Below are 27,770 nucleotides of genomic sequence, written 5' to 3'. Positions count from 1 at the left end.
CTGAAAGTTCCAAATCTCTAATCAGGTGGTTGGCTCTACTGGTCACCAGCCCCTATACTTAGTTTCTTTCCAAAAGTCACCTCATTAGCATAACAAAAGACACCTTTATCATCTCATGACTTAGGAAATTCTAACAGTTTTAGGAGTTCTGTTCCATGTATAGGACAAAGATCAATTATATATTTTTATTATAAATAACAATATCAGAAGCTTTAAAATATTTACCGAGAGTTGGTGCTTCTTCTAAGTGTGGAAGCCCCATTAAGTGCCCTGAGGATGCCCAGAGCTGAGAAACATCACTCACACCAACTGCTGGAGGAGTCAGAGCCTCGGCGCTGTTAGCACTGGGCTTGAGAGAAAGACCATTTCCTGGCTGTGTGTGGTTTTCACAAGTATTTAAATATCTTTTTGCAATTAGCCCTTATTCTTTAAAAATGAGTGGGAAACAACACTTCTGCTGACATAAGTGATAATACAATTGAAGCAAAGTTGGAAATCTTTACAGTTGCTGAAACAGCCAAAATTTAGTTAGCCTCAAGCCGTGCTTGTGAAGGGAAGTCCGAAATTCAAGATGATGTATGAAATGTGATCTCATTCAAGATCGTTTCTAAAAGATGAGGTGTGGTGAAGATGGAGGAAATGAAGCGATCTTTCAATTTGGGGGTTAAGGAGAATCGTCAAAAAATCATTCTCTGATTCCAAACACAGAGAGGAGTTCACAGATCCACAGAACTGATGACAGGGTGCTGTTTGCTACTGACCCCTTAACACAAGATGGAGAAGGCTGTTGCTCAACTTGGCTCAACAAAGGCCGACAGCCTTTGCCGGAAGTGGGTAAGTCAGCCTCAAAGTCAGCAATGACAGTCTTCCACCCAGTTCCCTGCAGGAGACTCACTCATGCCCTTCCCAACGTCTAATTAATTTCTTCTGTCTCTTAAGTATCAGCGCAAGTAAATGAAGCTAAAATTTTTGTTTAGGAAGCTATTTTATATTGCCTGTACAGGAGTACCCCCTTATCCATGGGAGATATGTTCCAAGACCCCCAGTGGATGCCTGAAACCTCGGATGGTACTGAACCCTATCTACACTATGGTTTTCCTATACATCCTCACCTATGATAAAATTTAATTTATAAATTAGGCTCAGTAAGAGATTAACAACAGTAACTGATAATAAAATAGAACAATTTAAACAGCTTACTGTAATAAAAGTTACACGGATGCGATCCCACTCTCCCTCTCTCTGAAAATATCTTATTATACAAATTTAACGCCTTTTGCATCTTAACTAAGCTCTTATCCTGCATTGTGGCCATAACTTTTGCAGTTTGAGGTGCAACAGTAAAACTAACACAAATTTCTTTTTCCTTCTTCATGGTTTCACAAATAGAAGATTTGTTCTATTCATAAATCTTAACAAACTCGACATACGATTTTTTTTTCCTTTCCTTACTAAGCTGAGAACGCTCACCTTTCCATTTACAGGGAGCACTTTACAGCTTCTCTTCGGCTTATCTGAATTGCCAGTTTCACTGCTCTTGTGCTCTGGGGCCATTATGAAGTAAGCTAAAGGTCACTTGAACACAAGCACTGGGATTCATCGACAGTCCATTTGATAATGGAGCAGGTTACTAAGTGACTAACAGGGAGGGGGTGGAGGGGTTGGGGGCAAGATAACTGTAGACAAAGAGGTGAGTCACATCAACACGTCAAGTGTGAGCTTGAGTGGATGGTGGGAGATTTCGTCACGCTCCTCAGAAAGGTGCACAATGAAAACTTAGGAATTGTTCATGTCTGAAATTTCCTATTTAATATTTTCATGGAAATTGAAACCAAGGATACAGGGGGAAGGGTACTACTGTGCTTGACATTTAATCTACACTTTGAGGGTTTTATATATCTGACAGAGACATACTTAAAATAATGTGCCAGCCACAGTTAGGGATTTTTGTCATGTATTTTAACTTTCTAAGTCTATTCTTCAGCTTTTGTATCCTTCTACATGGGACCTTTTTGCATGCTTTTGAAAGACATTCATTTATGCTTAAATACAGAATATTTAGAACACACAGAAAATTAGGGAATTAACAATTCCTCTCCCCAATTTAACAAATGTTAAACTATTAGGTGTTGAATGCTGAATTTAACACATGTTGGAAGTTCCCACCCCATCCGACCACTCTTTTGATCACTCTTCTGATTTCTACCTCCACAGATTAGTTTCGCTTGTTCATATGAAAGGACCCATGTCTAATGCAAGCTAGTGTCTGGCTTCTTTCACTGATGACAAAGGTGAAATTCATCTCCATTGCTGCGTATACCTGTAGTCTGTTCTCTTGTATTGCTGGCTAGTCATTGTATGAATTTACGATCCATTGTGTGAGTTTACCAGCTTGGTTGTGCGTTCTCCTCTTGATGGGATCTACTTTCTGAAGCGACACCCGCACCCACACACATACCGTCTGAGGCAGTGAGTGGTCTGCTCCTCTCTGGGCTCACATCCAAGCAGGGGTGTGACGGAGGAAGAGCAGAACTAGCACTGTATTAGAACTGTCTCCCTCATTCTGTTCGGCTTATATATTCTATTACTCTAGCCCTGCACACAAAGAGTAAAATGTTAAAGAAATATTGCTTGTGCCCAAGTAGCTCATTAAGTTCCCTGAAGAAGGTTCCCATCCTATGGTCCAAGCTGGTTATGGCTGCCACTTGTCCTCGGTAAGTTTGCTTTCAGCCCAGAAAACTTTTTAGTGAGCAGAGATAAGAATGGTAGAGTAAAAATACCTGTTAACAACTTGAAGTTTTTGCAGGAGCCTTGTGATCCAGCCTGTGTGAGCAGCCCCTGAAGGCCAGGTGTTTCCAAGACGTCTACAGCCCCCTTTTACCCTTTAATCTTGAACCCTCCCACTTCCCCTTTCCCTTAACATAAAAGAGGCTTGAATTTTATTCCAAGTTAAGAGGGTTCCTTAGGACGTTAGTCCACCATCTTCTCCATCTGCTGGCTTTCTGAATAAAGTTGCTATTCCTTGCCCCAAACACCTTGTCTCTCGACTTACTGGCCTGCCATGCATCGAGCAGTATGAGCTTGGACTCGGTCAGAACGTGGCCTTTCATCTCTCCTTTCCGCCCCTTCCACTCACAGGCAGCCTGATTCCTGAGGCCCCAGAGAGCTACCAGGACTGCCTAGGCTGGTCTCGAGGGCTGGGGAGTGGGTGGTCTTCTGGGACAGCCAGGCCCTGGAGAAGGAAGCCAGCGCCCTGGAGGTGGTGGCGGTGAGAGTATGGGGGCTTTTCACCAAGGTGTCTTTGGCCTTTTGCCCCATCTTTCTGTAATTAACACGTACTTCCTCACTGAGCCTTCCTCTTGCTACGTCAAGCCCTGAGTTGTTATTCTAACTACCCCCAAGCCACTGAGCACCCTCCAGTGCTCTGCGGCCTGGCCCTCCTCTTCTCTGATGCGCTGCTCAGCGAAGGCCTTTGGAGTTGTGCTCCTCCTGGGTGGTGAGTGGGGGCCCTCGGGGCTGGGAGAAGCCTTGGGGCAGTCTCTGTCTGGTAGGGTAGGCTGGGGGCTGGTCAGCTCCTTCAGCTCTTAGGAGGAACTGAAGGAAGGAGAGAGAACTCGTGTCCAGTCTGGCATGGAGGGAGGAACAGTCTGGAATCTGGGGAGGGGCGAGAGCTGAGCAAAGGTAAGGGAGTGGGCTCGTGGTTTATGCTTGGTGGACAGTGAGCTGCTCTCCACATCCCCCATGGCCTCCCTCCCATGGAGGCCCTGCTGTGGGTGCTGTGAGGTGAGGGGCATCTGTCCCAGCGTCCTTGGGAAGGGAAGGCCAGGGAAGCCACCAGGGAGGGGGACAGGCTGCCAGTGCCTCCTTGGTCCTGTGTATCCCCCCAAGTCTTGATTTCTGGTAGGCTGTCCCTCTACTGCCAAGAGAAGAGCCCAGAGGTCAAAAACTGTATCAGGATCACATTCATGTGTCATTTAAAAATCGGTTGTGTGTCTGTTAAAAATCAGATTTCACACAAAAATCCAGATTTTTTTACTTCTCTTGAGAAATGGAAAGATCCGGCAGCTCTGGGTCCTAGAGCCTGAGAATGGCTGTTCCCTTTGCATGGTGCTCACTCCCACCCATGCCACTCATCGATGTCACCTGCCTGGCTCCCGAGGCTTCTGAGTTTGGGACCCTTGGTATCCTGCCACATGGCAGACCAGAGGGGCTACTTTCAGACTCAGGAACAGAATCACTTTTCATGAGAAAAGCATGGCTCATGAAGCTCCCCTGCATGTGGCCATAGTAGGGGTCCCAGCATCCTAAACATCTGGCATCTTCCCAGAATCCCAGGGTTCAGGTGTCTGGACCGTCCCTGTCACTGAAGCCTGACCTCCTTAAAGCTTCCCTACTCCTGGGGTTGGAGCCAACTCCTCAATCCAGAGATAGCTGGGAATTCTAGGAGGAAGGGGGAGAAATGGGGAGTGCTTGGGTGGTCAGGGCAGGGGAGTCGGAAAAAACCCTTGAAATGGAGGGGGTCTTCCCCTGAGGCTTTCTAGCTCAGCCCCCCAGAAGGGGAGTGTGATGAGTCAAGGATCAGAAGAGTGAGTTGGAATCCCGGCTGTGCCAGTGACTTGCTGTGTGGTTCTGAGTCGGTCAACAAATACTAAAGTCACCTGCGAAGGGCCAGGCACTGTACCAGGCACCAGGACAAGGCAGATGTAGTTCTCGCCCTCCTAGAGCCTGGCACCAAGGGTGGGTGACATGGGAAACACATAAGGACAAATAATTAATCATAGACTTCTAAGTCTGTTCTCCAACCTGGACCTTAGGGTCTCTGCATAATAAGGAGATGTAACGGGACAGCTTTTTGTTTTTGCTTTTTTAACGGAGGTACTAGGGATGGAACCCAGGCCCTCGGGCATGCTGTGCATGCTAAGCATGCACTCTGCCACTGGGCTGTTTGTCACCTTCCCCCCCACCAGCAGGACAGTTTCTAAGTGGGATGACTATATGCTCTGGTTTGCCTGGGGCAGTCCCAGTGTCCCTGGTGTAATTGTTAATGGCGCCCCTTTCACTCTGAGAAGGTCCCAGTTTAGACAATAAGTTGTAAGGTCACTTGATCTTTAAGGGACATACCAGGAGGTGACTGGCCTAATTTCAAATTGTGGATGTCCTTTGAAGTGTCCTTAAGGGGGCATTTCTCTGGATGGCTGTCCTTTGCATTGTCGTTCAATTGTTTTTGAGAGAGGGTGAGAGACAGGAACCACAAAGATGGCAGTCAGGAAGCAAAGGAGAAGGAGAGAATGTCTTTCCCTCGGGCAGGTAGGGAACGAAAGTCTTGCCCGGCTTGCCCAGTCTTATGAGTCTGCGCTGGCCCTGTGAGCATCCCCGTGTATGAAGGAGTGTGACACTAAACTGCAAATAGGAAACATGAGGACAGGTAGAGGGAGGGGCTGCAGAAGAAAGGCAAAACTTTTTTCCCAAGAACAAGAGGCTCCACACTTTTTATTTTGACCAAGACTGGCAAATTCTGTACCTGTCCCTGCTTCCAGACGCACATGTTCTCAGGTCCCAGAGAAAGTGAGTTGAAGTCACATTGTGATAACTAAAACATAACCAAAGTCTGGGAGGCACAGGGAGGGAGGGATCAAACCTAGGAGGGAATTCCAGGAAGACTTCAAAGAGGAGGTGGCATTGGCAATGAGCCTGAGAGCACAGGGAGTTTCATTTGGCTGATAAGGAACGTACAGAGGTCATTGAGTTCTAAATGTACATCCCTCCTCCTTCTTCACCGAGCTGGCAGACTGGGGACACAGAAGTAAGTACCAGGTGCCAGAGTTGTATTTTTTCTTTATTTGTTTTGAAATATAATACATACACTGAAATGCACAAATCCAAAAGATCCAACTCATTGAATTTTCCATGTGTGTGCCCAGGTAACCACCCCCTAGGCCAAGACGTAGAACATCTCTGGTCCCCCCTTCCCTTGGTTCCCTTGGGCCCCTCCTGATCACACAACACCTAATAAATCCAAAGATAGCCACTGTCCCACTTCCATCACTGTCAATTTGTGTTCAGGCCCTATTTTTCGAAAAATGAATATAAAACTATTGATTGACCACAGTTCACCAGTATTCACAATCAAGCAAATCATGTATATTGGATGACATTCTGATTGCTACAAATGTACTGGTTTTCCTGGTCTCCGTTGAGTCATAACACAAATACGAATAGATTAAGCCTATGTGTAAGGAATGGACTGGGGTAAAGAAAGCCATGCAGATCAGTAGTTTAAGACCACAAGTTCACCCTCCCATTTATGCCAACAGGTCCCAAACTGCTACATCTCCAGCCACCCGATTCCATTTCATCAGCAGGTCTTAAGAGATGCAAGGCATTCAGGTTTCTGTAAAGGAATGGCTCTCTAGAAGGAAACTTTTTTTAAAATTTAATATCATATTTTTCACATTGCCCACTGTTACTCACAGTCGCAATCCTGAAATTAAACTCCTTCTGCGTTGCCCTGTGAGACACCAAGAGGAAAGGGCAGAGCTTGCACTGTTCCCCGTAGGGCCAGGGAAGACGCTAGGCGATCCTTACGCGACTGTGGCGGGCACTTCTCTTCCACTTTTAAACATCAAGCCCCAATCAGCATTTGATGAGCCTTTTTAAAACACTCTTGTTGGTTTCGGAATGTATTCATACGGCATTGCCAAATTATCGTTGCTCAGCGGAGGGGACCATGAGGTCGTATTTTCTGTCGCCCTATACACTACATGCCATCTTTAGAAGGAATCTTTAAATGCCAATTAAAAAAAAAAAGAATTCTTTATTTAAAAAAAATGCCAATTTAACAAGGTTTGCATGACTAATTAATTAAAATGCACTAATATTTGTCTAGTGTCTTCATCTGAGTGGCGAGATAGTTGGTGGTGAGAACATTTTTCCAAATTAAAAAAGTCTCAGCAGGAGGGTACAGCTCAGAGGTAGAGCACATGCTTAGCGCGCACAAGATACTGGGTTCAATCCCCAGGACTCCCTCTAAACATAAGTAGACCTAATTACCTGTCCCCCAGTAAATAAAAATAAATTAAACAATTTTTTAAAAGTCTTTCCTCTCACTTTTGCAATAAATGGTTGCATTTCTATGACTGGATATAGATGTGGATTCTGAAATAGCTGCTTTAAATCGTCCAATTTTCATTGTTTATATTCTATTTAAATTGTTCAGTTAATTATAGAATTATCTATTTGTTTTGAAAGCATATCACTTCAGGACATTTTTCCATTTAACTTGAGGTGATCTGTTTCTTTAGTGGCTCAGAATGAGGGCTCCCAGGAAACAAGATACATGGAAGCGTGGTTGGGAAATGCTGCTTTTGTTTTGAATAGTTTTATTTTTGGTGAATGTTAAACACACACACACATCTCAAACCATTTGCATACATGAATACACAGATATTTATATATATATACACACATACACAAACAAACAAACAAAAGGCCCAGCGTGTCTCTATATACATGGGTTAGACTCGGTCTGATTTTTGAATAGCCTCACGAGTGGCCAATGCCAAGAGCTCCCCTCACAAAGTCTCACTTCCCTGTGACACTTCTGCCCCGAAGCGCCTTGTGCCCCGACCCCTCCTGTGACTGTCCTGGTTGTGTCTCCAGACTCGTGGTGGGAGCCCCCCTGGAGGTGGTATCGGTCAGGAAAACAGGATGGTTGTACAACTGTGTGGTGGCCACCGGCCTGTGCCGGCCCATCTTGCTGGACAGTGAGTGACTCGCCTCCAGGCATCTGAGCCTTCAACCCTCCTACACCGGAGTGTCCCCTCCCAGCCTGAAGCCCAGACTCCACCACCTCATCACAACTGAGGGTGTGCCCGTGAGTGTGACCATACGTGTCTGCCCTCTCAGCACCCCTAGAAGCCGTGAACATGTCCTTGGGCCTGTCCATGGCGGCCTCCACCAATTCCTCTTGGCTGCTGGTGAGTTTTTCTGGGTTACAGGAGGGTCTCGAGGGAGGAACAGGGGCCAAAGGAGGCTGGATCTGAGGGAGAAGCGGAGGGAGAGTTCCGAGGCGCCCCTTGCCTACACAGACCTCTGCCCTCAGGCTTGCGGCCCGTCGGTGCACAGAGCCTGCAGGGAGAACATGTATGCCAAAGGCTCTTGCCTCCCTTGGGCACCCATCTGCAGATCATCTCGACAGTCCCCGCTGCCCTGCCAGGTAGGTCCCTTAGAGACGGCAGTTCGGTGTGAAGCATATCCTGGTACTGCTTGTGTGCACAGAGCATGAAGCCTGAGTCTGGCCTCCCGTGCACAGGGCCCCTTCCCCAAGGCCTCAGCAAAGCCCAGAGGGGCTGGGAGCACAGTCTGGCCTGCCTGGAGGCGTAGCTCATGGCAGGAGCCATAAGTTGGACGAGCAGTGATGGTTCTGTTGGGACAGGAGGGAGCTGCTGCTGGAGGCATGAGGGGCCTACAGTTGCCACCAGGGGCAGGGGTGCTTCTTGGTTTTCAGAGGAAGGGCTTTGGGTGGTGAAAATTTGTGGTGAGGATGCAGATCCGAGGATCCACGAGGAAGGCATTCACTACTGAGCTGTCAGGACTTCCCAGACTCGCTCCTCCCCTTCTAAGCGGAGCGAATGATCGGACCGTGGGACGCATGAGGCCCAATATTGTCAGCACTTAAGTTGTTCATAGCGAGTGGTGCCTAGGGCCCTGCTACAGCTTCTCTCTGAGAGTCAGTCTTTACACATTCATCTTCTGCATCCTTGGGCAAGTGGCTTCATTCCCTGGGTCTTAGATTCCTCGCTGGTAAATGGCCTTTCATAATTGAGGTTATGAGGATTGAACAATTTGATATATATAAATTGCTGAGTCTCGTACATGTGATAGCCATTGTGACTGATTTTCTAGCTGAAGGCCATGTGTTCACGGTAGGAGGAAGATACAGATAAACTGCCCCATCTATGGCATTGAAGGGAGTAGTGGGCCCCAGTTGAGAGCCAGGGGCCACTCAAGGCACAAGAACAGTGCCTTGGACCAGAGAAACCATGATGCCAGCCATGGTGGGCTTTTAGTCAAAGGTGAACCGGCAGCAGAAACACTCCCCAGACCAAATTGTGGAAGCAGAGTCCACACAAGGGACAGAGAGTGGAAAGGACTTTTGCGAGGACCATGCCCCACCTGGGATGTCTGTGCAGCCAGGGTTGGGGAGGTGACATTTAAATACTAGGAGGTAAATGTCTTCTCCTAGATGTCTCCAGGGCTTGGGAGGTGGGATGCCTGATGAAAATGGGACACAGGTACATAAGCCTGATGCAGGTGAGGCAGGTCTGAGTAGAAGTGGAAGGACCGTGTGCCAGGCAGTGCTGGGTACTGCATGCCGGGTGTGCATCACCTTATGGCATCCTCACAAGATCCTTGTGGAGGCCGGGATGATCCCCACTTTACAGATGAGAAAACTGAGGCTCAGAGAGGTGAGTTCCTACTTTAGAAAGTGGCAGAGTCCAGAGCTTGAGCCAACCTTATTTGATTGGGTTGGTCCTTTTTCAGAAGTGGTTTAGCTGTAGCCAGGTGCCTGCGGTGGGAAGCCCAGTGGATACAGTAAAAGGAACAAGAAACAGAAGTGATGCTGTGAGGGCGCTGGCCACAAACCTAGCCTGAGAGAGGATGTGGGGTGGTTTTGTGATACAGCTAAAAATGTGGACACAAGTACAAGGTGTGGTGACAGGGAACACCAGCTACCCAGCTGTGGGGGATAGATAACGGGTAAGCAGGGGGAGCACCTGAGGGCTTCTTGGCTTGCTGTGTGGGTGCACCTCAGCGCTGTGGTGGCCTGATCTCCCAGCACCCTGGGACCAACACAGGATGTGGAGTGCTGGTGGAGGCACAGACTGGGTTTTGCACACAGGCCACATCCCTCCACGTAAGTCTGGGAACAACCTGTGATGTCTTACTTGTTCATGTGCGTGTGATGTGTCTTTCTGTTATGGTGTGGGCTCCACAAGGGCAGGGGTGAGATCTTTTTTAAAGCTATGTTCTTAGATCAGATTTCCCTGGAAACAGACTCTGAGGCTCTCTTGGGAATGTTCTCAGGAGCAACACCTACTAGAGTGTGAGGGAGGCAGGACTGGGCAGCTGGAGAGGGTGGACTATTGAGAGGCCTCAGCCGACCCACGGACACTTGGAGCATAGCTGGATACATGTTGCCCCCAGGAGCCAGAGGTGTAACCTTGAGCAAGGCACCTGTCTTTTGAATGAGGTGATGCCTAGGGAGGGACTCCACTGGGAACCATCGACAGCCAACCCCCTGCAGCCAGGAATGAGCACCTCCATCCTGATGGGGGCAGCTCTTGGTGGCACACGTTAGCATCCCCTGCAGGTGCGTCTTTGGGCCTAGAACAATGCCAGGCCCGTGGTGATGGTGGTGATGATAGCTTCCCCTTATGGTGTGCCAGGCCCTGTCTTTGCTTTATGTACATATTGATGTTTTTAATCCTTGCAGTGATCCCATGTGGAAGGCACTGTTATTACCCATTTTACAGGCAGGGAGAACCGAAGCCCACTGAAGTTATGTAACTTGCCTGATTCACCACTAACAGGTGGCAGAGCTGGGATTTGAGCCCAGGCATGCTGGCTCCAGAACACAGACTCGGAACCACTTGGCTAAATTGCCTTCCCCTGTGCTCTACAGTATCCCTGGAGTGCGTACTCAATAAATATCTGTTAACAAGATGAATGAAGAGCCCACTTGGCCCCTATCCTCTATTTCTTTCCCCTTTTCCAGGCCTGGTGGGAGGAGGGAGCAAAAGGGACTCCGCTGAAGGGAGAAGGGACTGGGGCAACAGATTTGGGCCTCCCCATGAAGGGTGTCAGAAACTGAGTGGGGATTGATGCCTATGCCAAGAATGCCCCCTTGACTCTGTGGAACAGGAGGTAGCTGGGACCCACACACATATCTCTGGTTCCTCCCTCTCTCTCGTAGAGTGTCCAAATCAAGAGATGAACATTGTCTTCCTGACTGATGATTCTGGCAGCATTGACCCAACTGACTTTAAACAGATGAAGAACTTTGTCAGAGCTGTGATGGACCAGTTCAAGGGCACCAACACACTGGTGAAAACTGGGCTCCCGAGGCCTGGGCAGTGCAATGGGGGAGGGTCTGCCTCTGGGAAGGTCACCCTGGGAGGGAGCCTGGCATCACTAGGCTGGCTCAGTGGACCTGTGCTGTGACAAGGCTAGGGTCCAAGGTCAAGATGTGGTCCCAGTGCTAGCCGATTTGAGTCATGACCCAAGGAGTTTCCTCCACCGTATTTCTTATGTCCACACAGGAAATAACAGTGTTTTTGCTGTTTAGATACATTGAAAGGATTGTCAAATAATTTTGCTGGGAAATCTGACCAAAGGTAACTCAGCCAAATAATTGATGCTTTCTTTGTTATATTTTCCATGTAACTCGTGATTTATCTCATTATTTCCCATTTATTAGCGTTGATGTACAAATTCTTGAGGAGCAAGGAAGTATAGCCTACAAATTGATTTCATGTATTATAAGTGTTTTCAATTTTTAAATTTTTGTTTAAAAACTTTTTGTGACACTGTTGACTTTATTTTGGGTTGGAGATAATTAGGTTTAAAGTTATCTATGTATCTCTATCTATCTATGTGTCTGTCTGTCTATCTATCTATCTATCTATCATCTATCTATCTCTTTTTAATGGAGGCACTGGGGATTGGACCCAGGACCTTGTGTATGCTAAGCACATGCTCTACCACTGAGCTATATCCTCCCCCCATAAAAATTTTTTTAAATCTAAGTTTTACAAATATTGTGGTCAGCAAGGCTATTCTTTGTAAACTATGAAAGAAGCATTATTTGATTTTGACTTTCCTGTTTTCTTTTTGGGCCATTTATTATTTCTTTTCTAGGTGTCAGTCTACGTTTGTCAGGCCTCAAAAACACAGGGGACATGGTTTGTAAGTCAAAAATTATTCCCAAATAAAAAGTTCATTAAAAAGCAGCTCCTAAGCCCCAGGGCCCTGTTCGTGAACTTCACAGTTCTCCCTGATGCATTACTCAAACCTCCTGATAACCCACTTCAGCTTCAGCAAATTTCAGACCAGCCCGCACCCTCAGAGCCTGGTGGATCCTATTGTCCAGCTGACCGGCCTGACATTCACAGCCACCGGCATCCGGACAGTGGTGTAAGCTACCCCTCCTACTGCCTGTGGATTCGCTGCTTCCTCACTGCTTTGTTGGGCTGCGTCTGCAGCCCTTCTCAGAGGCTGAGGGAGGCTCTGGGGAGGGGCTCACAGGGAACTGAGGTGGCTGGGGGCAGAGTCCTCCCCGGAGGGTTTCTTCTGGTCCCCTTGCTCGTGGCTCATTGCGCTCCCCTGATCTAGCACAGGACTCCCCTGCAGGCTGCTTCCCCTTTGCCTGGCTTTGGATTGGCTGGACCCTGAGTCCACCTGGGCTTTGCTTCTGGGTTCCCGACCTAGCTCCCTGTGTGCTACCTGGGCCACCCTTGAAGTTACTGACTCTTCCTAAGTTTCAGGAAACTGTCAAATGAGGATAAACTCACAACTTGGTTGTAAGGATTAAATGAGATAACACGAGCCAGGTGCTTCCACACGAGGTGTGCTACATAAATGGTTGAGGATTTTATCCAAAAACTGGTGCACCCCCTCTTCACCTCCCTGGAAGGGACTCAGGAATTATGGCTAAATGTCTTCTTTGTGCCTTTTCCCCACTCATCTCCCTTTATCCCTCATCCCTCCCCATTCAAACCCTCCACACGTACCATGTGCTTGCTCAGCACTGGCGGCAAGGCGGTCTGGGAAGAAAACGGCTTAGGTGGTGGGGCCAGAATAGAATGTGTGGTTCTCTTGGGGAGGAACTGGGTGGAATGTCTGGAATCCTCAACTTCCTGCATACTCTTTGGTGCTGTCCTGGGCATGGTGCTGGAGAAATGCTGAACAAGGGATGATGTCTCCAGAAGCACCCTCTTTACTTTTGAGCGGCTTTTCTGCCTTGAACACTGACCCCTTGGGACTGAATAACCGGGAAGAAAGCCTCTGTTCCTTGTGTTGAAAGTTGCATAGGAGCGGCGTCCCTTCCTAGCCCCTGAAGCTCCTTCTCGTAGTGGGTGACGGTGTAGTTCTCATCCACATCTGTCCTGTTCCCATCTCCTCCCTGCTCTCCGAAGCCAAGCCCAAGCCACTGACTGGTGGTGGTGGTTGTTTTTTTCTTTTTTAGAAGTTTCATTACAAAAAAGACAAAAAGTCAAAGCATTAAGGAAATTTTTGAAAGAAAGAAGTATTATTTACAGTCCCTCTAGCCAAACACTTCACAGTATTTTAGCAATAAGAAAGCGTAAGTACAAACAAAAAAGTATATCCTACCCTCAAAGCACACTGTCCTTTCCATCCTTGTCTTTATTCATACGTATTTTATATGGTCACAATTAGAGCAGAAACTATTTCCATCCTGCTATTTCCCCCCTCCCCGTCTATTACATAAACCTGTTCCATGTTTCTCTGCAGTTTTTATTGTTTCCCTTTGAAATGGCTACGTACTTTTCCACCCAGGGGCTGGATCATGATTTGCTAAACCCCTTCCCTAATGTTAAACATTTAAGTTGTTTCCAGTATTTTATTTGGCATATGTATGTTATTTTGTGTGCACATGTGTGTATGTGTGTTTATTCTGGGTTTGTTGAACTACATGAGCATATAGTTACATTTTTCAGTCGTTTGTAACAGCTACCATAGAATTAATACTTACCTGTTGGCCAGTCACTGTTGTAAAAGCTTGACTAAGCTTGACATAGTTTGATCCTCAGAATAACCTGATACTATTTGTCTCAGTTACCTATTGTTGCTAACAAACCAGTCCCAATATTAGTGGCTTAAACAGCAACACTTCTGCTACTATTTTTCATGATCCTGGGGCTCAGCTGTTCTCACGCGGGGTCACTCGTGTGGCTGTGGCCAGGTGGCATCTGAGGCTGGAGTATGAGAGCTTCATTCGCATGGCTGCTGCCTTGGCAGGACTGGCTGGAAGGCTAGGCTCAGCTGGGACGGCTGGGCCTCTCTCTTCACGTGGCCACTCCATGGGGTGCCTCTAACAGGTTGGCTAGACTTCTCTCATGTGAGCTCAGGGCTCCCCAAAGTGCAAAAGCTACCAGGGCTCCTTAGGCCCATATCTGACACAGGGTCACTTCCATTGCACGCTGCTGATTAAAGGGAGTCACAGGCCAGTTCAATATGGGAAGGAGATCGGGTGTGGCTCACTGGGGGCTGTCTTTGAAGACCAGCCGTGAAACAATTACTCCTCTCATCTTGCACGGAGAGAAGCAAAGGCTCAGAGAGGTGAAGTAATTTGCCCAGGAGTGTCTGACCCATACTGCCTCCTGGGAGTGGATTCCTTACTGGCTGACACTTTAAGAACAAGGAATACGAACGAGTACTTTTACTGTGCGTCATACTATTTATTGTTAGTATAATTTTCAAGAAGGGCTGAATCGATTTCTTAACATGCCTGACAGAGTCTCAGGGTTACCAAGACTCCCCAATCTCTCCAGATGAGCTTCTAGTGCTGCAAATGATTTCTTTCCAGAATCTCAGTAAAGTCACCCCCCTCTTTCTTCCTTGACAGGGAAGAACTATTTCATAGTAAGAATGGAGCCTGCAAAAGTGCCAAGAAGATCCTCATTGTCATCACAGATGGGCAAAAATATGAAGACCCCCTGGAGTACAGTGACGTCATCCCCCAGGCAGAGAAAGCCAGCATCATCCGCTATGCCATTGGGGTTCATCCCCTTCCTCGTGGCTCCCCCCGACTCAGCCTGCGACTCACCCAGACTGAAGGGCTGGCAGGTTCCTCCTCCTCAGCTGCCTCTCTGCTACAGGTGGGAGATGCTTCCAGAAACCCACTGCCAGGCAGGAGCTGAACATCACTGGCCCAGCGCCTTCAAAGGACCATGTATTCAAGGTGGACAACTTTGCAGCCCTCGGCAGCATCCAGAAGCGGCTGCAGGAAAAGATCTTTTCAGTTGAGGGTAAGTGGGCAGTGAGGTTAGGTCTTGGAATAGAAAGGGTCCTGACTTGGTTGTCCCCCATAGGCCTGAGGATCCATCCCTACTCAGAGCTCATCCAACACTGTTCCCCAGAACCTAAGCTCCAGACCACCTCTCCTCTCTTTGCTCTGAGTCCTCATGGTCTCAAGATCTCCAGGAGCCTGAGTGACCTGTTTCCCTGCTGGAACCCAGTCGAGGACAAGTAGCTCCTTCCAGCATGAGATGTCACAAGAAGGCTTCAGTTCAGTCCTCACCACGGTGGGTGGAGCCATAATATGCTTGATAAACGAGTCTCAGGCACCAACGCTGTGCCAACCCTGGGCTGGGACCTGGGACCGAGAATAAATAAGAAAGCAGACCCTGTCCTCAAGCTCACCATCTAGTCCAGGAGAGACACACGGGCAGTGTATGCAGGTGCTGGAAGCACAGCCAAGAACAGGATGGCCAAGGTTCCTGCTCTCCTGGAATGCATTACTGGTGGGAAGAGATAGCAAACAACAAACAAAGACTCTCAGATTGTGCTAAGCATTGGGGTAGAGAAAGAGAGGTGATCAGAGGAAGCCTAAGGAGTGACAGCTGAGGCTGAATGATGAGAAAGGGCTAGGCCTGGGAAAATCTGGGGAGAGATTGCTCCAGGCTGAGGAAAAAGCAAGTGCAAAGGTCCTGAGGCAGGAATAAGGTTACTGCACTAGAGAGACAGAAGGGCCAGCACAGCTGGAGCAGAGTGGGCTAGGGGCAGCATGGAAAGAGAGCCAGAGAGATGGGAAAGACCTGACCATGCAGACCAAGGAAACCACAACACGGCCTGACTTGCCAGAAAGGACATGTGTGTTCAAAATATCCAGAAGGATTTGCTTCCAAATAATTTTGAGGGTGATTGAGGGGCATGCAGAAACAGAACAAGCTTATTCATGAATTAATCCCTGACGCTAGGTCGCCGATACTTTTGGATTCAGTATACATTTCTTTCCACTTTTGTATATGTTCTAAATTATCCATAATCAAAAGTTTGAGGGGAAGAGTATAGTGCAGTGGTAGAGTGCCTGCCTAGCATGTACAATATCCTGGGTTCAATCCCCAGTACCTCCATTAAGAATAAATAAATAAACATAATTACCCCCCAAAACAAATGCAAATTAAAAAAAACATATCCTAAAAGTTTGAAAAGGCAATAAACAAAGTATTCAGAAGGGGAAACACTTGTCGCTTCTGGAGGGAGCCCAGGAAGACCTCACAGAGGTGACTTTGAGGTTAACTCTTCCAGAAGGAGGAGTTGAGTCCCAGAAAGAGAGGAGAGAGAAGTGTCCAGGCCAGAGGCTTGGTGTGTTTTGGAGCAGAGGATTTGGTTTGATTGGGAAGGATCCTAGATGCCACCTTCAGGGGCTTGGTGACAGGGAGCCATCTTGGTTTGCTAGCAGGGTGGTGGCTGCACATTTGGGTTTGAAGAAATCTAGCTCTGGGGCAGTAGATGAAGCAGAGGAGAGCAAGTGAGGAGGCAGAAGGGCAGCGGGTGAGGGCTGGGGCTGACTGTGACAGTGGCAGTGGGGAGGGACTGAGAGATACGGGAGTCAGGGACACGGAAGCTGCGGTGAGAGTCTGGGAAGAGGAACTCCAAATGGCGAGTGGAGCCAGCGGCAGGCAATGCTTCTCCTTCCCACCTGCTCAGCCCTGGAATCTCTCCTCCCAGGATGGACCAGTTCTGGGGGCTGTGGGGAGCTTCAGCTGGTCTGGAGGGGCCTTCCTGTACCCCCCCAAAATGAGCCCCACCTTCATCAACATGTCCCAGGAGAACGGGGACATGAGGGACTCTTACCTGGGTGAGACAGGGCTGCGGCTGGAGGGTCAGGCAGGGCTGCCGGGGAGGGCGGGCCCTGGGGGCGGGAGGGGAAGCCTTTGTGCTGAGGCCTGGCCCCCTCAGGTTACTCCACTGAGCTGGCCCTTTGGAAGGGGGTACAGAACCTGGTCCTGGGGGCCCCCCGCCATCAGCACACCGGGAAGGTTGTCCTCTTCACCCAGGTGTCCAGGCAGTGGAGGCCGAAGGCTGAAGTCACAGGGACCCAGGTTGGGCGTGGAGGAGGGTCTCCAGGGGCAGAGAGGAGGGAGATGAAGTGGGTGTGGGGCGGGGAGGGAGGTGCTGGTGGCTGGGGAGAGCGGGACCTGGCCCAGAAGGGGTCCTCTGGCAAGGGCAGGCAGGATGACTCCGGGCTCTGCCCTGCAGATCGGCTCCTACTTCGGGGCCTCCCTCTGCTCCGTGGACGTGGACAGAGATGGCAGCTCCGACCTGGTCCTCATCGGGGCCCCGCATTACTATGAGCAGACCCGGGGGGGCCGGGTGTCCGTGTGCCCCTTGCCCAAGGGGGTGAGTGGCTGACGGGACCTGGGTTGGGCGGAGTCAGGGTGTGGGTGGAGGGCTTGCCCGGGTTGGTACCTGACACTGGTTTTCTTCTGCAGTGGGCTAAGTGGCAGTGTGGGGTCATTCTCCATGGGGAGCAAGGCCACCCCTGGAGCCACTTTGGGGCAGCCCTGACAGTGATGGGGGATGTGAATGGGGGCAAGCTGATGGACGTGGCCATCGGGGCCCCAGGAGAGCAGGAGAACCGGGGTGCCATCTACCTGTTTCATGGAACCTCAGGACTGAGCATCAGCCCCTCCGCACAGCCAGGTGAGGCCCCCCGTCTTCTACCTCTTTCTTCTGTTCCACCTTCTTTCCCACGTCTTAGATTCGCCTGATGCTGCCTCCAGTCACCGGCTTCATTGGTGACCTTCCCCTTTGAGCAGCTTAGCAGTCAAGAGATCAGGGCCCCAAGTCAAATGCCTAGCCAGCCCTGTTAGCTGCGTGGGCTTAGGCAAGTGACTGATTTAGCCTCTGTGAGCCTTAGTTTCCTTCTATGAAACATTAAAGGATGAACGAATTCCACTGGCTTCTTGTAAAGATAACTCAGTGAGAGCGCTAAGCACTGCATTCCTCACATAGTTATGAAGGAACAAAGGAGGAGTAAATGAATCTGTGATGAGCCTATTGTTGTGCACTGATGTTGTCATTAGCCTGCACCCTCATGGTCCTTGTTGGACCACAAGTGCTCCTCTCTCTGTCTTGGGACCCTGCTCTCCACTTCTCTCTCCTTTTCAACTTCTCTATTCAGTGTCCTTCCCAACTAAGGTCTTCTCAAACCTCCAATCCCCTTTCTTTGACTTCCCCTCCTCCTTTCTCTCTGGCAGGTGGATCGCAGGCTCCCAGCTCTCCCCCAGGCTTCAGTATTTCTGGCAGTCACTGAGTGGGTGTCAGGACATCACTCAGGATGGACTGGTGGACCTGGCCGTGGGGGCCCGGGGACACGTGCTGCTGTTCAGGTGACAACTTCTCCCTTGTCTACCTGTGTCTAATTCACCAAGCTGTCCCCTCCCCCATTCTCCTCCCAGAGGCCAGAGGCCTGTCCTCAGCCCCTGTGTGTACCCTCAGGAGCCTGCCGGTGCTGAATGTGGAGGTAGCTATGATATTCACACCCCCGGAAGTGGCAAAAGCTGTGTACTGGTGCTGGGAAGATGTGCCCGCCACCCTGGAAATTGGGGACACCAGAGTCTGTCTCACTATCCACGAAAGCTCACAGGATCAGCTCGGTGAGTTTCCTCCCAGTAGACCCAGACACCGCCCCCACCCCCGCCCGCTAGAGGTCAGGACAGAATGGGCCCAGAGATCCAAATCTGACCTCCCATCCAACCAGCTGCCCTTCTCTCTGCCTCTGCCCACACCTCAGCCTCCAGGTTCTGTCTCCAGGATACAAGTGAAGTCTGCCCACTTTTCTCCACCAGCCCCAGCTATTGCCTTCCTTGAGGATGCCTTCTCCTTCCTACCTACACTTGAAGCTGTGTCCACGTAGCCTCCACCCCCCAACCCCCCACAGACTGGTCCTAAACATCCCTCACGTGCCCCCTCTTGCATTGATAAAGACCACAGTTCTCCCCTGCAGTGCCCCTGCTGATTTAGCCCCTCTCTGCCCCTCCAGCCTCACCTCATCCCACTCCTCCTTACTCCAGACACTTTTGAATTCATGTGCCAGCCTCTCTCTCCCTTCTGGTCTTAGCTGCTGTTCCCACAGTCTGGAATTCTCTCCTCCCCACTCTTCACCCGACTCCTGCTCATCCTCCAGGTCAGAGCTGAGACAGGCCCTTCCAGGAAGGCGTCTCTGACCCGCAGTCTGAGTTAGCAAGGCCCCCCAGTACCACAGAGAATCCCGCCCTGGCACGGATCACACTGGGATGTTATGTCCCACATGTCCCTCTCCGTTTCTAGACCGTGAGCTTCACCGGGGCAGGGACCATGTTTCTCTGTCTTTTCCACATGCATCCCTGGCAACTGGTCCAGTTCCCGGCCCAAAGAGAGCACTCAACAAATCTTCATTGCATGAATAAATGGAAACAGAAGTCCGAGTTTCTCTTATTAACTTTCCGGCTTCCATTCCCCCTTGTGCTTCAGGTGACGTCCAAAGCTCTGTCAAGTACGATCTGGCATTGGATCCAGGCCGTCTGATTCCTCGTGCCATTTTTGATGAGACCAAGAACTGGACTTTGACTCGAAGAAAAATCCTGGGGCTGGGGGATCACTGTGAAACCCTGAAGCTGTTTTTACCAGTGAGGACTTTGGGTTCCTGGAAAGGGAGACGAGGGGAAGGAGCCCAAGGCTAGCCTCCCTGCTGAGTGAAGTGGGAATGGTGGAGAGGCTCAGGCTGGAGGGGAAACTTGGGACCAGGGAACCTGGCTCCACAGCTTGAATGGGGCACTGGACAGTGGGGAGTGGATGCAGTGGAAAAGAAGCCATAGTGGTAGCAAGTAAGGAGGAAGATTGTGGGTCTTGAAAGCCCTTTCTCCCCCAGGGCTGTGTGGAGGACGTGGTGAACCCCATCATCCTGTGGCTCAACTTCTCCCTGGTTGGGGAGCCCATCCCCTCATCTCAGAACCTTCGCCCTGTACTGGCCATGGGCTCACAGGACCTCTTCACTGCTTCTGTAAGTCTTCCAGTGAAGTCCCAGGGATGTGTTGACTTTCACAGTGGCTCCCTGTGCTTAAGAACCTACAGTGGCTCCCAGTGGCCCAACAACCACATCAAATCTAAAATACGTCCCCCCAGTTACCACAGTCCTGCTTAGCTTGGACCCCTTCACACATCCCAGCTGAGTATCCACTTTACTCCAGCATAAACTCTCTGGATCTCATTCTGCAGATTCTTCCCAACTTTTCTCATTTCTACCTCTGCCTTTGTCCATGTCATACCTCTTACTTGGAAAACATTTTCTTCTCTCCACTTCAAAGATCTCCTCCCATCCCCAGGAGCCCCAGTCTTTACCTCCCTCTCTTTTGAAGACCACACTCAGCAACTGTCACTTCTTCCCTGGCTTCTTACTGCGTCATGGTGATTTCATGCCAAATATCACATGACTGGACCGTGGCACTCTACTTCTACTCCTGTGGCTCTCTTGAAACTGCAGGTTCCTTGAGTTCAAGAACTGTGTCTAATTCACCTTTGGTTCCCACCTTTCCTCACCCTCCACCCAACCCAGAACCTGTTTCGTTACTGATACTTCATAATGTTTGTTGACTAGTTGGTTCAATGTGAGTTGGATTTGACTCCTCAACTAAACTTTATGTTCCTTGAAACCAAGGATCTTGTCCTATCTCTTTTTCATAGTCTAGCTGCCCCTCTCCCATTGCCCCACTCCTCGCCAGTATCTAGCCTGGTGCTGGGTGCAGGTGGTGCTCAGTAATACTCAATGGGATGAGTGCCCACAGTGAGGGGATGGAGATGGATTAAGACGGATGGGATGAGAATATACTGTTTTGCTGCAGCTCCCCTTTGGGGAGAACTGTGGGCAAGATTACCTCTGTGAAGGGGCCCTTGCATCAGCCTCAGCTTCTCAGGGTGAGCTCTATCTCCTTTCATAGCCAGACAGCCAAGCATTTGGGTCTCCCATCCTCCTAGGATGAGAAGTCCTTATGTTTCCCTTTGGCTCACCTTCCAACAAAGAAATGTTTTTGATTGGAAGGTTATCAGCCCATAGCTCATGAGTTCCCACAGCCCTGCCCCTGCCCGTGACTCAGTTCCAACCTACTTCCAATGGAGTCTCTCTCCTGGCCTTGTCCTTCCTCCTTCAGCCTGCAGACCCTGGTGGTGGGGAGCTCCCTGGACCTCAATGTGACAGTGAACGTGTGGAATGAGGGCAAGGATTCCTACGGAACTGTGATCAGCTTCCACTATCCAGCAGGGCTGTCCTACCGACAAGTGTTAGGAATCCAGGTAAACAGCTCCCTTGGGCTCTAGTGGCTGGGACCTCTCCCCTGTCCTGGGTTATAGTAGATTCCTTTTAATTCTTCTATGATGAAATATAAACACATGCACAGAAGTGCATAAGGCATGTGTATAGCTTTACGAATAATATTAAGCAAAGTCTATGCAATTAACATCCAGGTCAAGAAATAAAGCACTGGGCAGAGGGTATAGCTCAGCGATAGAGTGTGTGCTCAGCATGCATGAGGCCCTGGGTTCAATCCCCAGTACCTCCATTAAAAAAATAAATAAGTAAAAATAAATAAAGATAAATACCTCCCTCACAAAACATTTTAAAAACTAAAGCACTGCTAACACCTCCAGAAGCCCTTTCACTATGTGCCTTCCTCATCATAACCTCACACTCTCCCCAAATTTCATCACTATTCTAACTTTGTGATAATCAAATCTTTGTATTTCTTTATAATTTTACCACCCATAAATACTTTCCTAGACAATACTGTTGGGTTTTGCCACTATTTGAACTTTATATGAATGGAAACATGTTGTAAGTTCCTTTTTTCCCTGAAATTAAAAAATTAAAGTATATCAGATGTACAACATTAATGATTCAATATTTTTATAAATTATACTCCATTTAAAATTATTATAAAATACTGGCTATATTTCCTGTGCTGGACAATATATCCTTATATCTTACTTATTTTATACATAGTAGTTTGTACCTCTTAACCCCTTACCCCCATCTTGCCCTTCCCATTCCTCTCCTCAGTAGTGACCACCAGCCTGTTCTCTACATCTGTGAGTTTGCTTCTATTTTGTAAAACTCATTTGTTTATTTTTTAGATTCCAAATATAAGTGATAACAATGTTATATGTTATTTTGTGTCTTTCTTCTTTTCTTCAATATTATGCTAGTGAAATCCATCAATGTTGTGGTCTATAGCTATGGAATATTTCACTGCTATATAGAATCCCTTTGTATGATGATACCACAATTTATTTACTCATTTGACAATCAGTGGTCATTTGAGTTGTTTCTGATTTTGGCCATGACCATTCTTGAGCACCAAGTCTTTTTCTTCTTTTTCTATTGAGTTGTCCATCTTTTTCTTATTCAGTTGTAAGAGCTCTTTACATATTCTGGTTACTAGTTCTTTTCCAATTATATATGTTCCAATATCTTTTCCAATCCTGCTGCTTGGTCGCTTGTCTTTTTAGTCTCTTTGTAGTGTCTTTTAATAAACAGACTGTCTTAATTTGATTGTGGTTGCTTTTTATCTAACTTTCCCTTTGTATTTAGTGTTTTGTGTGTTTATCTTGTTTAAGAAATACTTCTCTAGTCCAAGGTTATAAAGATATTCTGCTATATTATCTCTTCTAAAAGATTGATAGTTTTGCCTCTTCACATTTAAGTCTTTAATCCAGTGGAGATTTATTCTAATGTATGGAGTGAGGTGAGGATCCAATGTTTGTTTGTTTGTTTGTTTGTTTGTTTGTTTGTTTGTTTGTTTGTTTGTTTTGTATGGGCCAATTTTCCCAGGACTATTTACTGAAAAATCTGTCATTTCACTCACTGCTCTGCAATGCCACCACTTTTATATATCAAACCCATATATGCATGTGGGTAAGTTTTTTTAAATCCTCCTCCTCTGGAAGCAACCCCATCAGCGGCCCCTGCACCTGGCATGTGAGGCAGTGCCCACTGGGGACGAGGGCTTGAGTAGCAGCGGCTGTAGCATTAACCATCCCATCTTCCAAGAGGGCACTAAAGTCAGAGCTTCCCCCCAACTTCTCATGACTCTTCTCCCATGTCGTGACCCATTTCCTTCCCTCACTCCCCCATGGCCTTCCCTATCCCCAACCCTTTCTTCTTCCCTCAGGGCACCTTCATGGTCACATTTGATGTCTCCTACAAGGCCACCCTGGGAGACAAGTTGCTTTTGACAGCCAATGCAAGCAGGTGAACCCAGGCCAGGTATGGTGCATCCCCCACCCTCCCATCTCATGCCCTAGCTGGAGACTCCTCTCCTGGATTCCTTCCCAACCAGGAACCCCCCCCCCCAAGTGAAAATAATAAGCCTGCATCCAGCAAGTCTAACTTCCAGCTGGAGCTCCCAGTGAAATACGCTGTCTACACGGTGATCAGCAGGTACTTAATCCCTGGCCCTCCCCCGGACCTTCCTCCAATCCTAGTACCTCCCCTTGCAGGCCAGCCTGCTCTTTTGAAGATGGGTATCTAAGCTAGCTGCCCTGACTCCTCACATGGGACTTCTTGTGACAGCCATATATTTATACCATAATAGCATATTCCATCATTCTTGCTTCTTCTCTAATGAACTGGCCTGGTGATGGGACACATACGCCTTGCCACCATGCACATTCCCTCCTCTCTCTCCAAGATGCAGGCTTCCTTTAGCATGAAGCCAATTCTATCCTTTGGGCTAAACACAGATGTGCTGAATCGAAGCTACTCAATGAAGACTGAAGATTTTCTGAGTACTCAGAGGTGGGGAGTCTGTGCCCAACAGGATATGGTCTGTCACCACACAGAGCAAAGAAAAGATCAGGTTTTCATAAAACTCAGAGGAGAGCAGAGATGTGAGAAATTGTTGGGAGGGCCTTTAAGAAACCAAGGTCAAGGCAGGAAAGGCAAGTGTAGGGCTGCTGCTCTGGGTTCTGAAGGTGGGTGAGGGAGTGGGGGCGGGCCAGGCTGGGAGCAGGACAAGGGGCCCCACATACCTGGCTAAAGTCCAGAGCTTTTAGAATTGGTCAGAAGCTTCTCATATAGTTGTGGGACGGAGTTTGCTGCTGTTGCCGCTGATGTGCCAATTTTTAGGGGAACTACGTGGGGGGTCAAGTGGTGTCATTGCCCTTCCAAACTGTGTGTGTGAATTTCCCCTTCTATCCATGGGAAACGCTGAAACTTATCATAAGAGCTCACAGTTACATATACTTAACGATATGCCAGGCATTGTTTTAAGTACTTTATATGCATTTACATTCATTTAACCCTTCTGTTAACTCTGTGATATAGTTATTATTACACCCCTTTTTGCCAGCAAAGAAATCCACAGGTTAAATAACTTAGCCCTGTCATTCAGCTGGTAAGCAGCAGAACCAGGAATCAAACCCAGATGGTCTGGGTCCAGAGCTGTGCCCAAGGGCCATATTGTACATGCCTCTCCAAGGACTGGAGAAGCTGAGTGGTCTACTCAAATTTGAAAAGAGGTTTAGAACTAGAAGAGTTTTAGGTGAGAAAACTGAAGCAGAGAGAGAGAAGGGGGCGGGATGGGAAGCAGAAAGGAAGGCTAACATCCTAAGGGGGAAAAAGTAGATTTTAATATTTATGGCACCACTACAAGCCTCATCACCAGTCTGTTACAGGCACTATTATTAGCATCCCCCTTTTAAAGAGGAAAAAACTACAGGGGTCCAGAAAGGTTAAGGAATTTGCCTTAGGTTACTTGGGTAGGAAGTGGTGGACCTGAGATGTGAACCCAGGTGGTCTGGCTCCAGGGTCTATGTTCTTAATCATCAAGCTGACAGTCACATCTGTGGGAAAACCAAGGGGGCCCATGGAGTTCCTTTAGGGCTGGCCTGGCTTCTGCTTGCTAGTCACTCTCCTTGTTTGCCTGATTCCACTGAGCTCTTAGATGTTAAGCTCTGGGATGGCAGGGATCATGGCTTGTTAACTGTTGACTCTCCAGAAACAAGCACACAGCCTGGCACATGGTAAATGTTTACTGAAGGAATCCATGGATGGATGGATGGATGGATGGAAAGCCACCAGCAGTCTGGAGATTTTATGCTCACCCATGGACTCCATGCACCATCTTTCCTCTTTTACATTTACTTAACTGCCCCAGGATAGCCACATCAGTTTCTCCCCATCATGGAAGGACTAGCACCCCATCTTTTACCAAGTGATCCAGGCCATGGTTCCCTGAGGTCCCCTCAGGCTAATTTGTTCTGGCAGCTGCCTCTGCAAGCATTACAGGAAACCAACATTGTACCTACTAGAGAAAGCAATGGGAACACCTTTATCCATTGGGAAATGTTTTGATATTATGAGAGGTGATGTTCAAGTTGGGCCTTTAAGTGAAACTTTCTAGAGGGAGGAGCAGACAAGGACATTCTAAGCAGGAAAAAAAAAAAAAAAGCTTGAGCAAAGTCATGGGGATAGGAAAGAGCAGGGGTATCAAAGGACAAGCTAGCAGTTCTGGGTGACCAGGGCAAAGGCCATGGAGGGGAGGCTGTACAGGTATGTGGGGACAGTCATCGTTCCCCCCGGTCATCTGCTGGGCCCAGCAGAGCTAGCAGGAGGCTGGGGTGCAACTGAGGATGGTCCCAGGGCTGTTTTTCACCAACAAGCCCTCCCTGTCTCTACAGCCAGGAAGACTCCACCAAATACTTCAATTTTTCAGCTTCTGATGAGAAGAGCAGAAAAGAAGCTGAGCATCAATATCGTGTGAGAGGCCAGAGAATACTCACGTCTGTCCCTCCCAAGGGACTGCTAATGGAGGAAGCCAGTGGGGGAAGATGGAGAGGAGCGGAGGGCGAGAGCCGGAAAAGGGGTGGGATTTGGGATGCTTCAAGGACAACAGTAATGTTGTCTCCATTTTCTGCAGGTGAATAACCTGGGTCAGCCAGATCTCGCCCTCAGCATTCATTTCTGGGTCCCTGTCCTGCTGAACAGTGTGGCTGTGTGGGACATGGCTGTGGTGGCCCCTTTGCAGGTGCCCGTCTGTCTTTCCTCACTCTCCAGGGTCTGATCTCACAGTGCCTCGTACCCTCTTGCCAGTGAACTGTTGATCATTCTGTGGCTATTGCTCTCCCTCCCTAGAGTCTCCCCTGTGTGTCAGAGAGGGAACCTCCCCAGCATCCTGACTTCCAGACTCCAGGGAGCCTCATGCTGGTGAGCAAGGCCATGGACTCCCACTGCAGGACCAGCTATACATTGGGAGACACAGGGGAATGTACTGCTAGGTTGCAGCACTATGTTTACAACCTGTAATTGTTCATCTGTTCCCCACCCCATATCTGACCCACTTTATTTTCTCCCGTGGTCTCTCCTTAAGTGAAGACCCTGCTCAGCTTCATTCCTCTCCTGACCCTAGGACTGCTCCATTGCCGACTGCCTGAGGTTCCACTGTGACATCCCCTCCTTCGGAGTCCAGGAGGAACTTGACTTCATCCTGAAGGGCAAACTCAGCTTTGGCTGGGTCAGCCAGGTGTGGAGGCCCAACAGTTCAGTCCCTTCCCCGACTCCAGTGGGGGCTAATATGTCTGTGCCCACCCGAAGGCAGGGCATTTTCTAACCCTGAGCCTTCCCCAGAGCTAGTTCCCAGCTCTCTCCTTTTTAACAGATGTTGCAGAAGGAAATACTGGTCGTGAGTGTGGCTGAAATCACATTCAACAGATCCACGTATTCCCAGATTTCAGGACAGGAGGCCTTTTTGAGATCCCAGGTAGTGACTGTATGGTGGGCAGTGGCCAGGCTGGCAAGAGGGCTTCTGATGCTAAATCTGTGGTGCTGGGTGGGGGGCCTGCAAGCCTGGAGGGAGGAAGGATGGAGGTCCCTGGGTAGGACAGTTGTCCCTAAGCCTATGAGTGCTTCTGTATCTCATCCGTTGGAGCTGAGCCTGGTGAAGGAGGGGAGGGAGGTAAAGGTTGGGGACCTGGGAAGAGCCTGGAACGGCAAGAAGCCTGATACTTTCTGATCCCCCGATCAGATGGTGACAGTGCTAGAAGAGTATGAGCTCTATGATCCTGTCCCCCTCATTGTGAGCAGCTCTATGGGGGGACTGCTGCTGCTGGCTCTCATCACAGCCGTCCTGTACAGGGTGAGTGTTTTCATCGCCCCCTTGACACCAACAGCATCCGACCCCAGCCGTCCCACAGACAGGATGGTACAGCAGGAAGAACTCAGACAACGAAGTCAGGCAGGTCTGGGTACACATTTTGACTCCTACTCACTGTTTAATGTCAGGCAGCTTGCTCTACTTCTCTGAGCCTGTTTCCTCATTTTTGAAATGCTAATAATGCCTACATCACAGAGTGGCTGGAATGAGACAGAAAGAGGCCAAAGGATGCAGAATCTGCGCTTTTCTGCTTTGGATTATGTGTATAACTACTGAACTTGGCACACAGTAGGTGCTCAGCACACGAGAGCTGTTGTTCACATACGCGTTCTGGCCCACAAATACAAGTCAGCTTAGTTCCTTTCTTCTGTCTCAGCTTTTCCCTACTCTCAACTTCCTGCCCTGCCCGCCTATCCAGATTTTCTGATTTATTTCTCCTAATAGTGTGGCTTCTTCATACGTGAGTACAAAGAAATGATGGGTGACAAGTCTGAAGACACTGCCACATTGAGTGGGGAGGATTTCACCTGTGAGGCTCCCAATTAGCCTTTGTCCTAA

General features: G+C 48.7%; 1 protein-coding gene across 1 annotated transcript; it reads left to right on the top strand.

The window, feature by feature from the left end:
- Positions 1-774: 774 nt before the first annotated feature.
- ITGAD (integrin subunit alpha D) lies at positions 775-27,770 on the top strand. The gene is given in 31 exon segments (XM_014556603.2): positions 775-830; positions 7,660-7,763; positions 7,906-7,976; positions 8,102-8,162; positions 8,165-8,215; positions 10,976-11,106; positions 12,050-12,195; positions 14,648-14,817; positions 14,901-15,050; positions 15,235-15,326; positions 16,756-16,885; positions 16,987-17,129; positions 17,287-17,427; positions 17,520-17,725; positions 18,288-18,419; positions 18,529-18,686; positions 19,543-19,697; positions 19,940-20,071; positions 20,910-20,958; positions 20,961-20,982; positions 21,216-21,357; positions 23,008-23,121; positions 23,232-23,311; positions 23,417-23,500; positions 25,741-25,819; positions 25,980-26,087; positions 26,195-26,266; positions 26,469-26,582; positions 26,718-26,819; positions 27,084-27,194; positions 27,657-27,770. Coding segments are annotated over 31 exon segments (3,420 nt in total).

Source organism: Camelus ferus, chromosome 18 (assembly GCF_009834535.1).
Source record: "Camelus ferus isolate YT-003-E chromosome 18, BCGSAC_Cfer_1.0, whole genome shotgun sequence".
Lineage (NCBI taxonomy): Eukaryota > Metazoa > Chordata > Mammalia > Artiodactyla > Camelidae > Camelus > Camelus ferus.
The sequence above is the reverse complement of the archived record's forward strand: the minus strand, read 5'-3'. Positions and strand labels throughout refer to the sequence as shown.